This window comes from Aspergillus campestris (assembly GCF_002847485.1).
Source record: "Aspergillus campestris IBT 28561 chromosome Unknown P168scaffold_1, whole genome shotgun sequence".
Classification (NCBI taxonomy): Eukaryota; Fungi; Ascomycota; class Eurotiomycetes; order Eurotiales; family Aspergillaceae; genus Aspergillus; species Aspergillus campestris.
Window position 1 is genome coordinate 2,628,732 of NW_020194336.1, and position 14,782 is coordinate 2,643,513.

Below are 14,782 nucleotides of genomic sequence, written 5' to 3' on the forward strand. Positions count from 1 at the left end.
GATTGAAAAAGATGCCATCGTCGAGACGGCAGAAAGATCACTGAACCAGCAGTGATGAAATCAACGAGAGATGTTGTAAGTATAAGTACTGCGAGCAGTCCAATATGTTCAGCAACCAGTACTGAAGCAAAAACCCGTCGGCTGATCTCGTCACCCGACCTGAGAGGTCACGATGAATATAAAGAGAGTCGAGACAGGACGAGGGGCGAAGAATGGAAGAAATCAAGGATGAAGCAACCCAAGAAAGAATGAACCACACTAAAGACAAACAGCAAACGACAAAAGAGAAAGAAAGAAAAGAGAGCACAGAAACACAAGGACCAGACAATGAAGAAAGAGGAGCGACAAAGATATAAGAATCAGAGGAATATTAAGGTGGATGAAACAAATTACTCCGATGTCACTCAGTGCAGAACTGTATAGTCCCGTATTGTATCGTATGGTACGGTTTTGTTGTGAAATTCCCTATTCAGGCCGGGTCTATTACGCCCACTGCCAATCAGCAGCCTCGATCGCCAGGCACCGTCGACGGCGTGAAACGGATGGCCGACGAGATGAAACAACTACCTCTTGTCAATCCTCTCTGCTTGGACCACTGCTCACTCCCCACTGCTGCACTTACCGAAACACCTGAACAAAATGGACCTCTGAGTTGCGGAGATTAGGCGCCAAAGGAAACCGAAACTCTCCAATTAGATACCCAAGCCGAGTCGAGAGGAAATTACCGAGGGGGAGAGAAAGCGAGAGAGAGAGAGAAAGAGAGAGATCAATAAAAGAACCAGGAACGGAATTGGACCGAGTCCTTCTTTATACAACCCCCGGTACAACCCCCGGATTCCTCGATTTCAATCTCTCCGTATCGCGTCGGGGACACCTCAGCTTCGGAACAAACAAACACTCCCTCTGGCTGGCGTGTCCCATTCCCGGCCGAGATCTTCTTCCAAGGAATGGATGGCATAGCCCTGGATGGGGGCAACTCTCCTACAACAATAGCGCTCGACGCGTGCTCTGTTTATTGATGGTGGACATTCCGGACGGGACCCAGTCTGGGCAGTAATGTCAATCATCCATCTCATCGACGAGGGGAGTCCCACTTTCCATCCTCATCTCCTGCCTATTGTTGTTGCCTCTCCCCTCGGTGGGTGCTCGGCATGGTCCAGGAACCCAGGACTAGGACAATTCAGGACCCACTGCTGAATCCAGGGGTCGTGAAGAAGACGGTACCGAGCCGGGTGGTTGTTTGATCACCGGGATATCATAATCATCTGGGACGTATCATCAAAGTCTATTGTTTTAGTCTGTAGCTACTTGCCAGTGAGTGCTGTAACAGTTGGGATTGGGGTAGTCCTCACCTCATACTAGTCCTGTCGTGGTACTCCGTACGAGGTACTAAATTTAACTACTACTACTCCGTACTAGCACTACTACCTTAGGTACTAATACCGATATACCATAATACCATACCATACAACCCATACCATACAACCCATACCCGCCAGCCAAGCTTTCAGGATTCCCTCCTACAACGCTCTCATCTCATCCTCCCACTCAGTCCATCCTCTCGATCACTCCTAATATTGATTCTTTTCAAGTTCCCAATCTCCCCTCGGGACCAACAAGCAGATGATCCTCCCACCTGACGAACCCAGTCAGGCCTAGAATCCAATCCCCTGGTTCGCAGCCACGGCAGTCAGCCGGTGTGACTAACGACGCCCACTTCCCTGCATTCCGGCGATATCCCTGCATTACTCCTCCTCTCGGGGTATCTATTCCACGACCTGTCTTGGCGATTGGTCTAGATGGGAAGCCGAATCGCTGAATAGCTGAAAACCAGAATAACGAGTACCTACCTGGATAGGTAGGGGGGCGAGAATGGAAGGTCGCACGAAGATTGAGAACTTGGCCAGGTCAATAACTCGCTGGAGGCAGCCTGGGCTGTGAATGCTATTGTGCCTTGGTGGGGTCAGTTAGAGTTGGGCGTGATGAAGACCCTCTTGATGACCCTGCATGGGTATGCATTGGGTTATCCACGAGTGGGTAGCGTGTGATCGATCTCCTGAGGATGGTTCTCAGGAGAGCGAGTATTAGGTTTACTCTGGAGGTTTAATGTGGATGAATGATTGAGAGTGTATTTTGGATATAATTTGGTGGGGTATTGGGGTGATTCCCATGTGCGTGTATACGCTGTACGACAATTAGAGTCAATATGGCCTGCATATAGCCTGGTTTAGTAGTCTGTACGATTTTCATGTATTGCTTTCCATTATTCAACGGAGTATGGAGTAGATGTGGAAGAATAAAGAAAGAACAATAGTGACGAAGAACGCTCAGATCAATTGTTCCTGCTGCCACTATTGTGGGTCTCTTAATATATATTCAACTCCGCTGGAGAATAAAGTACAATATAGAGCAATATAATGCAAACAGAAAATAAAATATACTTCTCTCCAATATGATAAGATTATCTATTACTATCCTTTCCCTACTGAATAACTACCCTTTCTCTACCAGATACTCATCCGTATATATACCAATCAGTATATACCAAGTAAATATATCAACTACCTTCATATACAATTCACCCCAACGCACACCTCACAGCCCCAGCCAACCTCTTCACCCCCTCCACCAACTTCCCCTCCTCCTCCCAAGCAAAACAAACCCTCACCCCCCGATCAAACCCACTATTCTCGACCGCCGGATCCCCACGCACCGCAAATGATGCGCCCACCCCAACAGCCACCCCAAACCGCCCCAGCGGAAGCTCACTCGCGCGCAGCGGCTCCGGCAGCCGCACCCACACATAGTACCCCCCAACGGGGCCACCCGCGTCGGAATCCAGCCCCGGCAGCGTAGCCCCAAGCGGGAGGAGATGCTCACGCAAGGCGTCCACTACCAGCCGGTACCTTCTCGCGTAAGCGGGCCGCAGGACCTCCGCCACGAACGAGTGGATCGTCCGCTGCGGGAACAGCTGGGCGATGATGGCTGCTGTTGCTTGCGACGGGGCGCCACCTGAGCGGCTCGTTCCGCTTTTGAGCGTTAGCTTACTCGTCGGTAGTTTGATGGCGTTGGGGGAAGAATCATACGTTTGAGATAAACCATACGCCAGCTGTGGCGTTCCCTCCGCCCAGCCTGTGCGGAGGCCCGGTCCAATCACCTTGCTGAAACTGCCGTTGCTGACTACATTGCCGAAGGGCGTGGATGGCCCTCCGTCCAGGAACCGGTCGACGTCGACGAGCCGCGGCTGGGGCGCGGTGTCGCTGGGGTGGAGCGGCGCGCGGGGGTCGGCGCTCCACTGGAGGAAATCGTAGACGTCGTCGCAGACGATCAGGGCGTCAAAGTCGCGGGCTAGACGAACGAGGTTCTCGCGTTCGGAGAGCGGCATCGTCCGGCCCGTGGGGTTGGAGAAGGTCGGGACGAGGTAGATGACGTGTTTGTAGATGTGGGCCCAGGGACGGGCGGGCTTGTACGTCTTTTCCGGGGGAGAAATGACATGGTAAGGTTAGTAAGGGAAAACAGTATTCATTTTACGATCTAAGGAATGTAGGAATTGATTGCTCTGGGTGGTAGTGGTGGTGGTATACCGGAGTGCAATTGCCATCTGCGGCGGCCTTCTTCTCCGCGACGGTCAGTTCCTGACGCAGGAAGTCAATGTCCACGCCGTGGATATCGTCCTGCGGGACGGCTCTTAGACGGCCGGCGAAGCCCGCATCTTCAAACATGCTACAGGCGAGGAAGTAGGTGGGCGCCACCATCCACACATTGCGCGTGTAGACGGGGTCGGTGAACACCTGCAGGATGCAGCCGAGGTTTTGGCTGGCGCCGCCGCTGATGGTGATCCGATCTACAGAGACGGGCTCGCGGGGCTGGTAATACTCTGTCATCCACTGAGCGATATGCTCGCGCAGCGGGTGGTACCCCTCGTCGGGGCCATATAGCAAGGCGGGCGTGCTGATGGAGGGGTCTGTGAGTGCTTTGGTGGCGGCGTCGGTGAGGGCGGCGGTGGGTAATAGCCCCGGGTTAGGATGGCCCCGGGATAGGTTAATTGGCTCTTGACTCTGGTCGTCGGAGCCCATGGTTTTCTCTTGCTTGATTATTGTAATTATTCTGGTGGTCGAGTGGGTTTGGAGATGGACGGAGGTTACCGGAGGGCTAGGCCGATATTCATTCTGTATGCGGAAGGGCGCACAAGCAAGTCTTTTGCTTGATAAAGCAAATTGAAATGCAAGTATTTCAACAGTTCGTCTGGGTGGCGCAACTGGTTAGCGCGTTCGACTGTTAAACAACGGTTTATCGAGAGGTTGTGAGTTCGAGCCTCACCCTGGACGATTCTTTTTGCTTTTTGATTTTTTTTTTTCACCTATCCGCTACTGTCCCGTTGCGGTGTCCACTTTTGTGGTCTCGTTATGACAGGTTGTAGCGCAGGTGGATGCTGGATTTGCTCATGTTGCATCGTTCATTGAATATAGACATCAATTTCCTCGTCTGGGTACGAACTTCTATACTTTTTGAGCCATAAACAGGTGTCTGTGACTGCCTTCTACATTTGGAAGACGTCCAATTTCTGTTTTGCTGCTATACGTCCTTTATAAGTACCAGCTAGATTCAACGCAGTCATTCATGGTCCGAGGTAAGTCTCTGTATCGTATATATGATGTCCAATTGCAGAAGTCACGTCTAGATCATGATAACTATTGGTGTGGGTAGCCGATCATATTCAGCCAGTCCAAGGTACGGGATTGATAATTGCCAGCTTCTCCAGTCTATCTTTGGAGGAGAGCTATGCGGCTCTCGTTTTATCTGATAGGTCAAGGAGACGCCTGAGGTATCAGTGTACCCCCTGGATTTCCTCATTCTATGTGCAATGGTGTAGATGGGGTACTGGCACTTGAAGATTTGATTTGTATGAGTCAGTGAAAGGAAACAACAGCCGGAGCTGCAAGGCTGTCCAGGTGCAGGCTAATTGTAGTGACTATATGAAGCACGGGAAGCCAATGGTCCTGGGATGACTGTCACTGGGTGAAGCTTTGAATGGGCGGTGACATAGTAGAGATTAATCACTTGATATATAGTCTATTGAAAAAGCATCTCGGAATGGCCGGGGCTGACTAGAATAGACGCAGAATTGTAGTACATATGCTTCCTAACTTGGCTGGTTGGCTCACGTATGATGGTAAGTTTTGTCATTCCCGAACAATTGGGTGTAGTATCCCAGGCCTGTACTCATAGGAAATCGCACTGACCGGGTCTTAGTGATTTTGATATTCTTCAACAATAGCATTCCTCCGAGGGTATCCCTGCATTATTTGGACGCGGTCTAGAAGACATTGGTGGGATTAACAACCGTACTAGCTTTGTCCTCCTGAAGACAATTGCACCTAAAATTGTGGTTCGTCCCAAGGCCCAAGGGGCACACCCCTACCAAGGACACATCCTCTTTGCCATGTTAGTGTACGGAGTCTCTTGTAAAGGTAGTAAGTAGACAACAGCTTCAACCCTTCAACCCTGTTCGAGATCTCTATCCTGCTCGGTTAGAAACAAGCACAGTTCGTCTGGGTGGCGCAACTGGTTAGCGCGTTCGACTGTTAAATCAGCAGTGTATCGAGAGGTTGTGAGTTCGAGCCTCACCCTGGACGTTCATTTTTTCTTTTTTCTCTCCCGAGATATGCTCTCGCATGTCTTTTGATCGGCGAGTCCCCTTTTTGTCGAATGGTATGTGATATCAACCAGTGGATGTCTCGGGAGTAAGTAACTTTCTTTCTTGAACCCAAGCCGAATCGCTGAACAAGTCGGTGTGTGGGCTGCTGGAGCCTGTCTTGTCTCCATGCCTAGGCGATAGATAGAACACGAAAAATTGGAGAGCATTGAGTATCCAAATGTTCTATGCCTGGGGCGAAACGTGCGTGCCGGGTTCAAGTAATGCTGTCGCTCTGGTGACGGGATGATCTGCGAAAGGCTGTCGCTCGCGTCTTGGTTGCTCAACTCCTCAAGCCGCTGGGCTTCTCTCTTCGATGCAGTCGACGAACTGCTGTATAATTGATTTCCTGTGGTCGCGTAGACTCACGATAGCTGGTGTTGATGTCTACTTCGTCGGGTATAATCTCCGAGACCCTTTAATCAATGGCAGCTGCCAGGTTGGCTTGTGTTGGGTTTCATTCGGCGTATGCGCCCGCTCGATTTCTTTCTTGTGTCAGGCAGTCATCTCTAGGGAGTGGTCGGTTCTAGCCATGTAGCACGCCTGGATAGAGGCTTTGATCATTCCTGCTTGTGTATGTTAATGGATGGGTTATCGGCGTATAGGATGTTTGTTTCTGTACACCCAGTGTGGGCGACCATAGTATAGTGAGCGGGATATATATACATCCACTGCAAGCCCGACTGAACATTCTTAACGTCGGCAAAAAGTGAATCAGAAGATGAGAGCAAAAAGTAGATTAGGAGAAGCTAGGAGCAGCCAGCAGAGGGATCGACTGAAATAGGAGATAAGCAACTGCAGACGCTGTAATGGTGTAATGTTCCCCTAATGGTATTGAGCTAGAGCATCATGGCGTCCAAGCGCCACAACCTTCTCAAACTAGGCTGGTGTGAATAGTAGTTGTCCATCTTATAGCGCAGGAAGAAGCCCCAACACAACAAGTCGTCTGGGTGGCGCAACTGGTTAGCGCGTTCGACTGTTAATTCAACGGTTCATCGAGAGGTTGTGAGTTCGAGCCTCACCCTGGACGTTCTTTTTTAGTTTTTATATTTTTTATGCCGTTATTCTTGAAGAGTCCAACACCAGCATTTAAATATGAAGCATAAGTCGAAGCAGATATAATCCGTAGACCATTGTTACACTATCCGAGGCTGACTTCAGCCACAATGTTTGTTTGTCGTGTTGCTGCCTGTCAGACTGACTCCGACCGTGGAATTGCGCCATGAGACCCACACAAACACCATCCATATCCGAGCCGTACAGCATATGACACTGGGTATAGTCGACAAGAACCTCGTCTTATAGAGAAGGTACTTTTGGCAGTCCCACAGGCTCGGCTCAATAACTCTATATCAGTCAAAGCTTGTGGTGGACCATCGGGTGGGCACGCGAAGTGGGCCTAGTTCACCATAAACATAGCTGGCGACATTCCTTGCTATTATAGCGACTCAGTGGAAGCCTACCACCCGTGGATCACATTCATTTGGAAAGTGCCATGCGAACAGACCGAGTGCCAGACTCGACCCCATCTGCAGTCTCACCAGGAGACATGGAATCTAGAGACCATCCTCCTCCGCCCCCACCCCCACCACCACAAGACCCTCGCTCAAAGATTTCCCCATACGTCCTGAAACTCCGACAAGTCCCCCACACTTTCTTGAACCATATACCCCGTCCGACAGGCCCAGCACCGACCGGACCGTACTTTTTCTACGGCACGCTGACCGATCCTTGCCTGGTTCGCGAGCTGCTGGAACTAGACCACGAACCCGAGTTCCGACCAGCCTCCATTGAGGGCCATGAGTGCAAACTATGGGGCCCATACCCCGCTCTTGTAGACGTGCCCGGCTCCACGGTGGAAGGTGCCGTCTATCAGGTCATGAAGGAGGAGCATGCGGAACGGTTGGCGTCGTACGAAACAATCAACTACCGTGCTGATCCTTGCTGTATCTGTTATCGAGATGGGAAAGAGCCGGCCCAGGATTCTGGGTACACGTTTGTGTTTGCTGGTAACAGGAAGGATTTGAGAGATGGGGTTTTTGATCTGAGGGCTTGGCTGGGGAGGATGGGGATGTCGCGGTCGTGAGTATTATGGAATTCGACCAAGCGTGATAATTGGGGGTTGAGACAGTTATTGCACCCACACTGTTTTCATTGATTTAGACTGCAAAGCCGAACCCATGTCGCAGAATCACGAGTCAGCCTTGACGAAGCTCAATCAAGAAATGAATCGATATAGTCGATACGTCCAACGGTACGGACCCCAAGTCGCGAGTCATTGTCATTTGGGGTAGGATATTTCCAATTTCCACTAATGCTGACGTAGTGGGCCAGGCGTTATCAGACTAAGGCCTCTAACTCCTAGACTGACCAATTGTCCCTCGTTCCGTTTACGAAATGACCAACAGCAAGGATAGCAGGATCAGACTATGAAAAGGAGACGGTGTGATCAACGGCCCTAGCTGCCAGTCAGGGAGGGATGAAGTCTATCGATAACGGTTACATGTGGCCGGTTTAAAAACGGATTGAGCCCCTCATTGCAAGATGTCTCAAACCCAGGAAAACGAGAAGGACGGAGAAAAGAAGACAGAAACCATAACCATGGCATCCCCAGTATCTGATATCCTCCAATCCATAGCATTGGCTGGAAAGGCCTACGAGAAGAATGGGTCGGGTTCGAGAGAAGCATTGATCGAACTGGGACGCGCCCTGGTCGGCGAGCTGGAGATCCCCAGCGAGTTCGTTCAGCGGAGCTTCTGGGCGGAGGTAAATCCAACGATCGCATATAGCGATGTCAGTCCTTGGGGCGAACACCTGCTGACAATGATGCTAGCCGGCCATGTCAGCCATCGTCCGTATCGCCGTCAACGCCCAGCTCTTCCAGCACCTGAAGGACGCCGGAGACAACGGACTCGACGCATCAACCCTAGCCAACAAGACCGGAGTGCACGAGCTCCTCCTCCAACGCCTCATGCGACACCTCGTCACGATGCATCTCGTCACCTTCCACGACGGCGCATTCCACGGAACCAAACTAAGCAACGGCCTCGCCGAAGAGCGATACCAACACAGCGTCTCGTTCTGCTACGACGTTTCCCGACCCATCTTCAACAAGTTCCCCGAATACTTCCAGAAAACCGGATACCGACCGCCGTCGCTAGGCGCGCTCGACGGGCCCTTCCAAGACACACACGGCACCGACCTCGCCTTCTTCGAATGGCTGGTCTCGACCCCCCCGCACCTCCAGCATTTCGACTCCTTCATGACCGCCTACCGCGCCGGAAAAGCTGAATGGCATGAACCCGGGTTTTACCCCGTCGCGGAGCGCCTCATCACCGGCTACCACGACCCCCCCACCACTAACGACGTCCTCCTCGTCGATGTCGGCGGCGGCCGCGGCCACGACGTCGCCACCTTCGCAGCGCACCACCCCTCGCACCCGGGCCGCATCATCCTCCAAGACCGCGAGCCCGTCATCGCGGGCGTGCTCGCCAGCTGCGGCGAAGGAAAATCGCTACCCTTCGAAGCGCAGGCGCACGACTTCTTCACGCCGCAGCCAGTGCGCGGTGCGCGCGCCTACTTCCTCCACTCTATTCTCCACGACTGGGGCGACGACGAGGGCGTCCGCATCCTGGAAAATCTGGTCCCTGCGCTGGAGCGGGGCTACTCGCGGGTGTTGCTCAATGAGATCGTGCTAAGCGAGGAGAAGCCCACGCTGGCGGCGACGAGTATGGACATGATGATGTTAGCGCATTTCGCGGTCCGCGAGCGGACCGAGGCAGAGTGGAGGGGGATTTTGGGGAAGGCTGGGTTGAGGGTTGTTCAGATTTATTCTTATCCGGGGGTTGCGGAGAGTTTGATTGAGGCGGAGTTGGCTTGATCTTTCTTTTTCATAATATGTACGACTGTTTGGCTAGATACTGATTAGGTTTATACAATACAGTTGAAGCTTTTATTAACTTCCACCCCCGTGTCAGTCTGACTCGATTTCACTATAGTGACAGATGGACACCCCTATAGCGAAAACGTCCCAAGCAAAATTGAGTTCACAACAGTGGATTGGGACGGGCCACGGTGGGTCTCAAAGTTTGGACCAGGTAGCATTCCGCCGTTCCCCAAATCGGCCGGTTCCAGACTAGATGCATAGTAGATTGGGCCTACTGACCTAGTTACCATCCTGTACTCCATGGTTTGACATGGGTGTTGCAGATAATGTCCATCAGGATCCGAAGCGACTTGTTCCTGTCTTCTCAAGCTGAGACTAGTGGGTTAGTGCTTAGAGCGTGATTCGCCATTTAATATTACGATTAGATCATTGCTATGATATAATTACTTTGTTCCAGATTGTTCCCATTACTACCTCTGATTGAGATTCCCTGTTGGTTTAGTTCCCTCGGTCTAGTACCTGCCTTGGTCAAATCCAATGCACCACGAAGGAATCAACCAACGCAGGAGACCGGCAGAGACGACGGAGCCGATCGGGTGTACACCAGATGTTGGAATTAAACCCTGCATCTTCGATCCTTCGATGGAAATTTCCCGGGGAAGATGATTGTATAAGTATACTTGTTCTCTTAAGAATCTCCTGGATGGTGGAGATCTTTTCTTCCATCTTCAGCCCGATATCTTCCTGTGTTTCGGATTAGGGCTGGCTGGCCCGCTGTCACTGCCCACTGCCCACTGCCCACGATGGCAGCCCTCAACACCAATGTGGATTTCAGTGAGACTCGTGGTCCGGAGGTCAATATCGTTGGGTGGGTGTTTACCGGAGTGGCTATTGTTGCGGTTTTTCTCAGGCTCTATGCTCGCGTGAAGATTGTGAAGAGGGTGGGATGGGATGACTTTTTTATTGTCTTTTCGCTGGTATGTCGCACTCACACAAAGAGAGAGAGAGAGAGAGAGAGAGAGACATAGAAAGAGAGACCAACGTATCCAGATCCTCAGCATCGTCGCCACAGCCATGGTCTCCTACTCGGTCACCCTTGGCTTCGGTCGACACACGGCTGCAGTCGTCGCAGAACATGGAATGGCACGAACCGTGGTAACCGCCAAATGGCAGATTCTGGCATTTCGTATGACTGCATCATTTCTTACCAGAGTCGTATACAAACTAACATTATTAAAGCATTCAACATCGGCTCCTTCAGCTTCCCCAACATCGCCATCTCCATCCTCGTCAGCAACCTCCTGGACCCCAACATCGCCCGCAAGCGCTTCCTCTACGGCCTATCCATCGTGCAGGTCCTCTTCGCCTTAATCTCTGTCGTCATCGTCTTCGTGCAGTGCAATCCGACCCAGAGGCTCTGGAACCCCGCCCTCCACGGCAGCTGCTGGAATCCCGCCGTGTTCGACGACTTCCAGTACTGGGTGAGTGCGTACACGACGGTGACGGACATCATCCTGGCGGTCGTGCCCATCAGCGCTTTCTGGAATTTGCAGATGGCGTACTCGAAGAAGGTGATTGTCTGCGTCATGATGGGGTTGACGTTGATGTCGGCCGTGGTGACTGTCGTCAAGGCGACGTATTTGCATCTGTTTACGGATAAAGTTGATCCTCGTGGGTTTCCCCTCCATCCTTATATTATATACACGAGTCGACAGCCTCTAACGAGTGATATGTCCGAAACAGTCTATAACCTAGTCCCGTTGGTCCTCTGGGGCCTGTGAGTACACTTCATCTATGTACTACGCATCTCCCTCTCTAATCCAGTTCCGTCACAGCATTGAACAAAATGTCGTCATCGTGGCAGCCTGCGTCCCCGCCTTCCATCCCCTCCTCCGCCGGATCTTCAAATTGGCCCAATCCACTTCAGCAAACAGCGGCAGCTCGCGCTCGAAATCCGCCTTCCCGCTCTCGTCCAGCTCACGCCGCTCCAATACGAAGACGCTCACTTCCGCATCGGACCTACCTCTCGATGACCGCCGCAAGCCGCGAGGAGACGATACAGATAGTCTGGGGAGTCGGGAGGGTATTTGGCAGACGAGGGAGGTGAGGGTGGAGAGCGATGAGGATGAGAATGATCCTGACACGAGGAGTCTGGAACGGCGGTATCGGAGTACTGTTCCGGCGAACTTGAGGGTGAGATAAACTTTTCTTTCCCCTGGGAATGTGGTGGGCTGCTTCATGCTGACTTATGTCGTTTTTAGACGCGGTAGCCTTAGACTTGGTTGTCTTGCACCTGGTGTATGATGTAGGGTACAGGTTGTACCCAGATATCACGTATATTAATACCTCATATGTATATGCTGTGATAATGAAACTCCAGACTCCGAAATGTTGTCTCTACCTCATCAATGCAGGTGAATGGCTAGCGAATGGCTTAAGCTTTCTATCAAGCCACAAACCGTCACTCTGAAACAACTCCAAACCTAGTGACAGGACAGAACCTCAATCTTCCAAGGCATCTCGGTCAGACTCCGTCTAATAGTGTCATTATGATGAGCAGATGAGCAAAGAGTGAACGAGATTTAATCACTCTCATGGGAAAGCGACTCATCATAGACTATTAGAAAAGACATAAATGCAGCGTCCTTTTCCCACTCTGCTCCCTGTTTCTAAGATGTGTCCACTTGTCCAGCATTCTCTAATCAACGTTTTTCAACATCGACATCATTTATCGGGGATATCAGTCAGTTCAAGCTCTCCCAAACTGTCGTTCGGATTTTTGGTGCAGTGGCTAATATCAACCTCGGACACCATCAAAATAGATACCCCTATTCAGTCGAGATCTCAGTTAGTACAGCTATGATAAGTGAAGCCAGACTAACCACCTGTCAGGCATAATGCCCCGATTCTCATCCTTGCCTTCAATAGATTCGCCCGAATCCACGGGCATTAGACTCTCAGCCCATCGACTATCGTGGTCGTCATCATCCTCGGACAAGTCATATCTCAACATCACCAGCAATGTCGACCCCGTAGACAACTTCTACAACTCAGAAATGCGAGCCGGAGGGCCGTACCTCTGCTCTTTACCGGCCCGTACCACGCTAATCGACCACAACTGGTATAAACACTACGCCCAACTCATGGAAGAAAGCCCAAGGTTGAGCATGCAGATCTCTGACCTCCTGAAAGCACAAGGCATGCGTGAGATTTATTTTCACATCACCGGAAGACAATCCGTAGTTGACCCTGAGCACCACGCTGTACCAACAGTCCTGATTTACGCAAGCAGAAAGGACCAGCCCGTTCGTCAAGACTGGCGTGAAATTGCCCGTCTCGTGTACGATTTGCTGTGCAGACATTTCCCCGGGATCAATGTGGAGATCCTGGATGGTGTTGAAGAGCAAGTCGCCATGTGCTTCCCAGTGTTGACAACTGATTCGATCTACTCCAAGTGGGAGGACATATCAGCCGCCATCCTGCAGCAGCTGGATACCAGCCAATGGACATCCCTCCAGTGCTATCGCTACGGAATCCACAGAGCAGAACCCGCCACAAACCCCATCACCGTCATCGTGACAGTGTGCTACTCTGCAGATAAGCGGTTCTTATCTTCCCAGGGCAAGATACAAGCTATTTTAGCTTCATTCGAGGAGTCGACCACCGCTGTTGTCTTTCTGCAAGACGAGTTTCAAAACCTCGTTGATTATCCCGGGCCGGCTGACCGGGATCATAACTCCGCGCGAGCCAAACTGGATGGCGCTGCAATCAGCGAAAAGGCCCTGCCTGGAGTAAGTATGGGGATGGGGAATAGTTCAACGGGTTCGTCGACGTTTGGGGGGTACATTGAGCTGCTATTTCCCGGCCAGCAATCGAAGCAATATGGGATAACATGCTTTCACTGCGTTTATCCACCTCCTGCGCTTCGTGAGGGGCTACTCTGTGAGGAAGGGGCCCAGAAAGGTGAGCCAAACCGCCGTCGAATCACTTATACTGGCTAATATCGTATGAGTAGCACTCGCGAGATGGGAATCCTCTCCCGTCACGGAATCCGATACCGCGGTGAAAGAAATCTTGCAAGTTGATCAGCCCAGTGTATACGATCTACAGGTGAACATTGATCGCCTCACCAGGGAAATAACTGCCTATGAAAACGACCAATTAAAGGACCTGATGCGGGGCATTGACCTGCCTGACCAAGGATCAGACGAAGTGGACGTGACCGACACAGACCATAGATCATCCAAGACGTGCATGCGTTACCTGGATGTCATTCGGCGCTCCAGGGCTCACTTGCAAGAATTTGCAGTCCCGGAGAAATACCATCTCGGTCATGTTGCGTTCGGAAGTGGTTTACACCGGACCAGGCGCAGCGGGGACGATGTCATGCCCTCTATCAGCGACTGGGCCCTGATACAAGTAGACCCGAAGAGGCTGGGCAGAAACAACGTACGCATTGCCATCTCTCCGACATTGGTCAGAGACAGACTAACAGCTATAGGTCTATACCTACGGACGATTCTTCCCTTTGAGGACACTACGATTCGAAGCCTCTCGCAATCCGAAAGAGTTTCAGACCCTTCTCAAATGCGGCCGCTCAACTCGATTGACAGAGGGAGACTATAGCGGAGCTCGGCCAATACGCCTCACCAAGGAAAGGGGGCCAAATGGAGAAGAGCTCACGGTTGCGACTCGCGAGCGATCCGTCGCCAACCCACTTCTTGGGATTTTTGCACAACCGGGAGACGCGGGGTCGCTCGTCTTCAATCCGGCTGGAGATGTGGTTGGGATGATCGGGGGTGGGTGGTCGCGGTTGAACGCGGTTTTCTTTCAGCATATCCTTGATGTGTTTGATGATGTTATGGAGGTTACTGGGGCTGTGGAGGCTCGTGTGATGTTTTGATGTTCTATTTCAGAGTGTTCTGTTTGCGTGGTATGGGGTATAGATGCTGCTGGGGAAGGATACCCCTCGGCTACAAGATATATGTAGATACTTTTGTGCTCGGTGGGTACTTTCCAATAATACATCTTATATTGCGACAGATGCTTAGGGCAAAGCGGCAGCTTGGAATACCGCGGAGCCGGAGCTGATCACCTTGCGTAAGAAGATCCAGAGCAGAGTGAGGAGCAGTGAGAGTCCATACGATGCTGGACAGTGCTACGGAGCTACTCGAGCTTCCGGGGATAACCCTCCCCGGATT

At 51.5% G+C, this 14,782-nt stretch overlaps 5 protein-coding genes and 3 non-coding genes across 8 annotated transcripts; 7 read left to right on the top strand and 1 right to left on the bottom strand.

The window, feature by feature from the left end:
• Positions 1 to 2,578: 2,578 nt before the first annotated feature.
• Positions 2,579 to 4,108, bottom strand: P168DRAFT_323712 (aminotransferase-like domain-containing protein; the record flags this gene model as incomplete). The annotated part of the gene is made up of 3 exons (XM_024840723.1): positions 3,585 to 4,108; positions 3,087 to 3,472; positions 2,579 to 3,029 (listed from the first exon to the last, which is right to left on the bottom strand). Exons 1-3 carry the CDS (start codon positions 4,074 to 4,076, stop codon positions 2,579 to 2,581), a joined length of 1,329 nt encoding a protein of 442 aa, XP_024697206.1. The 5' UTR covers positions 4,077 to 4,108.
• Positions 4,109 to 4,243: 135 nt separating this feature from the next.
• P168DRAFT_t8 lies at positions 4,244 to 4,328 on the top strand. The gene has a single exon. It is a non-coding gene; the product is annotated as a tRNA-Asn (tRNA).
• A 1,222-nt stretch (positions 4,329 to 5,550) lies between these two features.
• P168DRAFT_t9 lies at positions 5,551 to 5,636 on the top strand. Its single transcript has one exon. It is a non-coding gene; the product is annotated as a tRNA-Asn (tRNA).
• Positions 5,637 to 6,544: 908 nt separating this feature from the next.
• On the top strand, positions 6,545 to 7,781 carry P168DRAFT_278181 (gamma-glutamylcyclotransferase family protein; the record flags this gene model as incomplete). The annotated part of the gene is made up of 3 exons (XM_024835665.1): positions 6,545 to 6,582; positions 6,616 to 6,700; positions 7,140 to 7,781. The coding sequence occupies 3 exons, from the start codon at positions 6,545 to 6,547 to the stop codon at positions 7,779 to 7,781; spliced, it is 765 nt and encodes a 254-aa protein (XP_024697207.1).
• On the top strand, positions 6,640 to 6,725 carry P168DRAFT_t10. The gene has a single exon. It is a non-coding gene; the product is annotated as a tRNA-Asn (tRNA).
• A 515-nt stretch (positions 7,782 to 8,296) lies between the features above and the next one.
• Positions 8,297 to 9,575, top strand: P168DRAFT_229762 (putative O-methyltransferase; the record flags this gene model as incomplete). Its single annotated transcript, XM_024833201.1, has 2 exons — positions 8,297 to 8,461; positions 8,529 to 9,575. 2 exons carry the CDS (start codon positions 8,297 to 8,299, stop codon positions 9,573 to 9,575), a joined length of 1,212 nt encoding a protein of 403 aa, XP_024697208.1.
• Positions 9,576 to 10,384: 809 nt separating this feature from the next.
• On the top strand, positions 10,385 to 11,851 carry P168DRAFT_314687 (uncharacterized protein; the record flags this gene model as incomplete). The annotated part of the gene is made up of 6 exons (XM_024839816.1): positions 10,385 to 10,558; positions 10,632 to 10,767; positions 10,821 to 11,252; positions 11,325 to 11,358; positions 11,417 to 11,774; positions 11,843 to 11,851. 6 exons carry the CDS (start codon positions 10,385 to 10,387, stop codon positions 11,849 to 11,851), a joined length of 1,143 nt encoding a protein of 380 aa, XP_024697209.1.
• A 627-nt stretch (positions 11,852 to 12,478) lies between these two features.
• On the top strand, positions 12,479 to 14,534 carry P168DRAFT_301285 (uncharacterized protein; the record flags this gene model as incomplete). Its single annotated transcript, XM_024838504.1, has 4 exons — positions 12,479 to 13,372; positions 13,451 to 13,544; positions 13,597 to 14,030; positions 14,083 to 14,534. The coding sequence occupies 4 exons, from the start codon at positions 12,479 to 12,481 to the stop codon at positions 14,482 to 14,484; spliced, it is 1,824 nt and encodes a 607-aa protein (XP_024697210.1). The 3' UTR covers positions 14,485 to 14,534.
• Between the last annotated feature and the right edge of the window lie 248 nt (positions 14,535 to 14,782).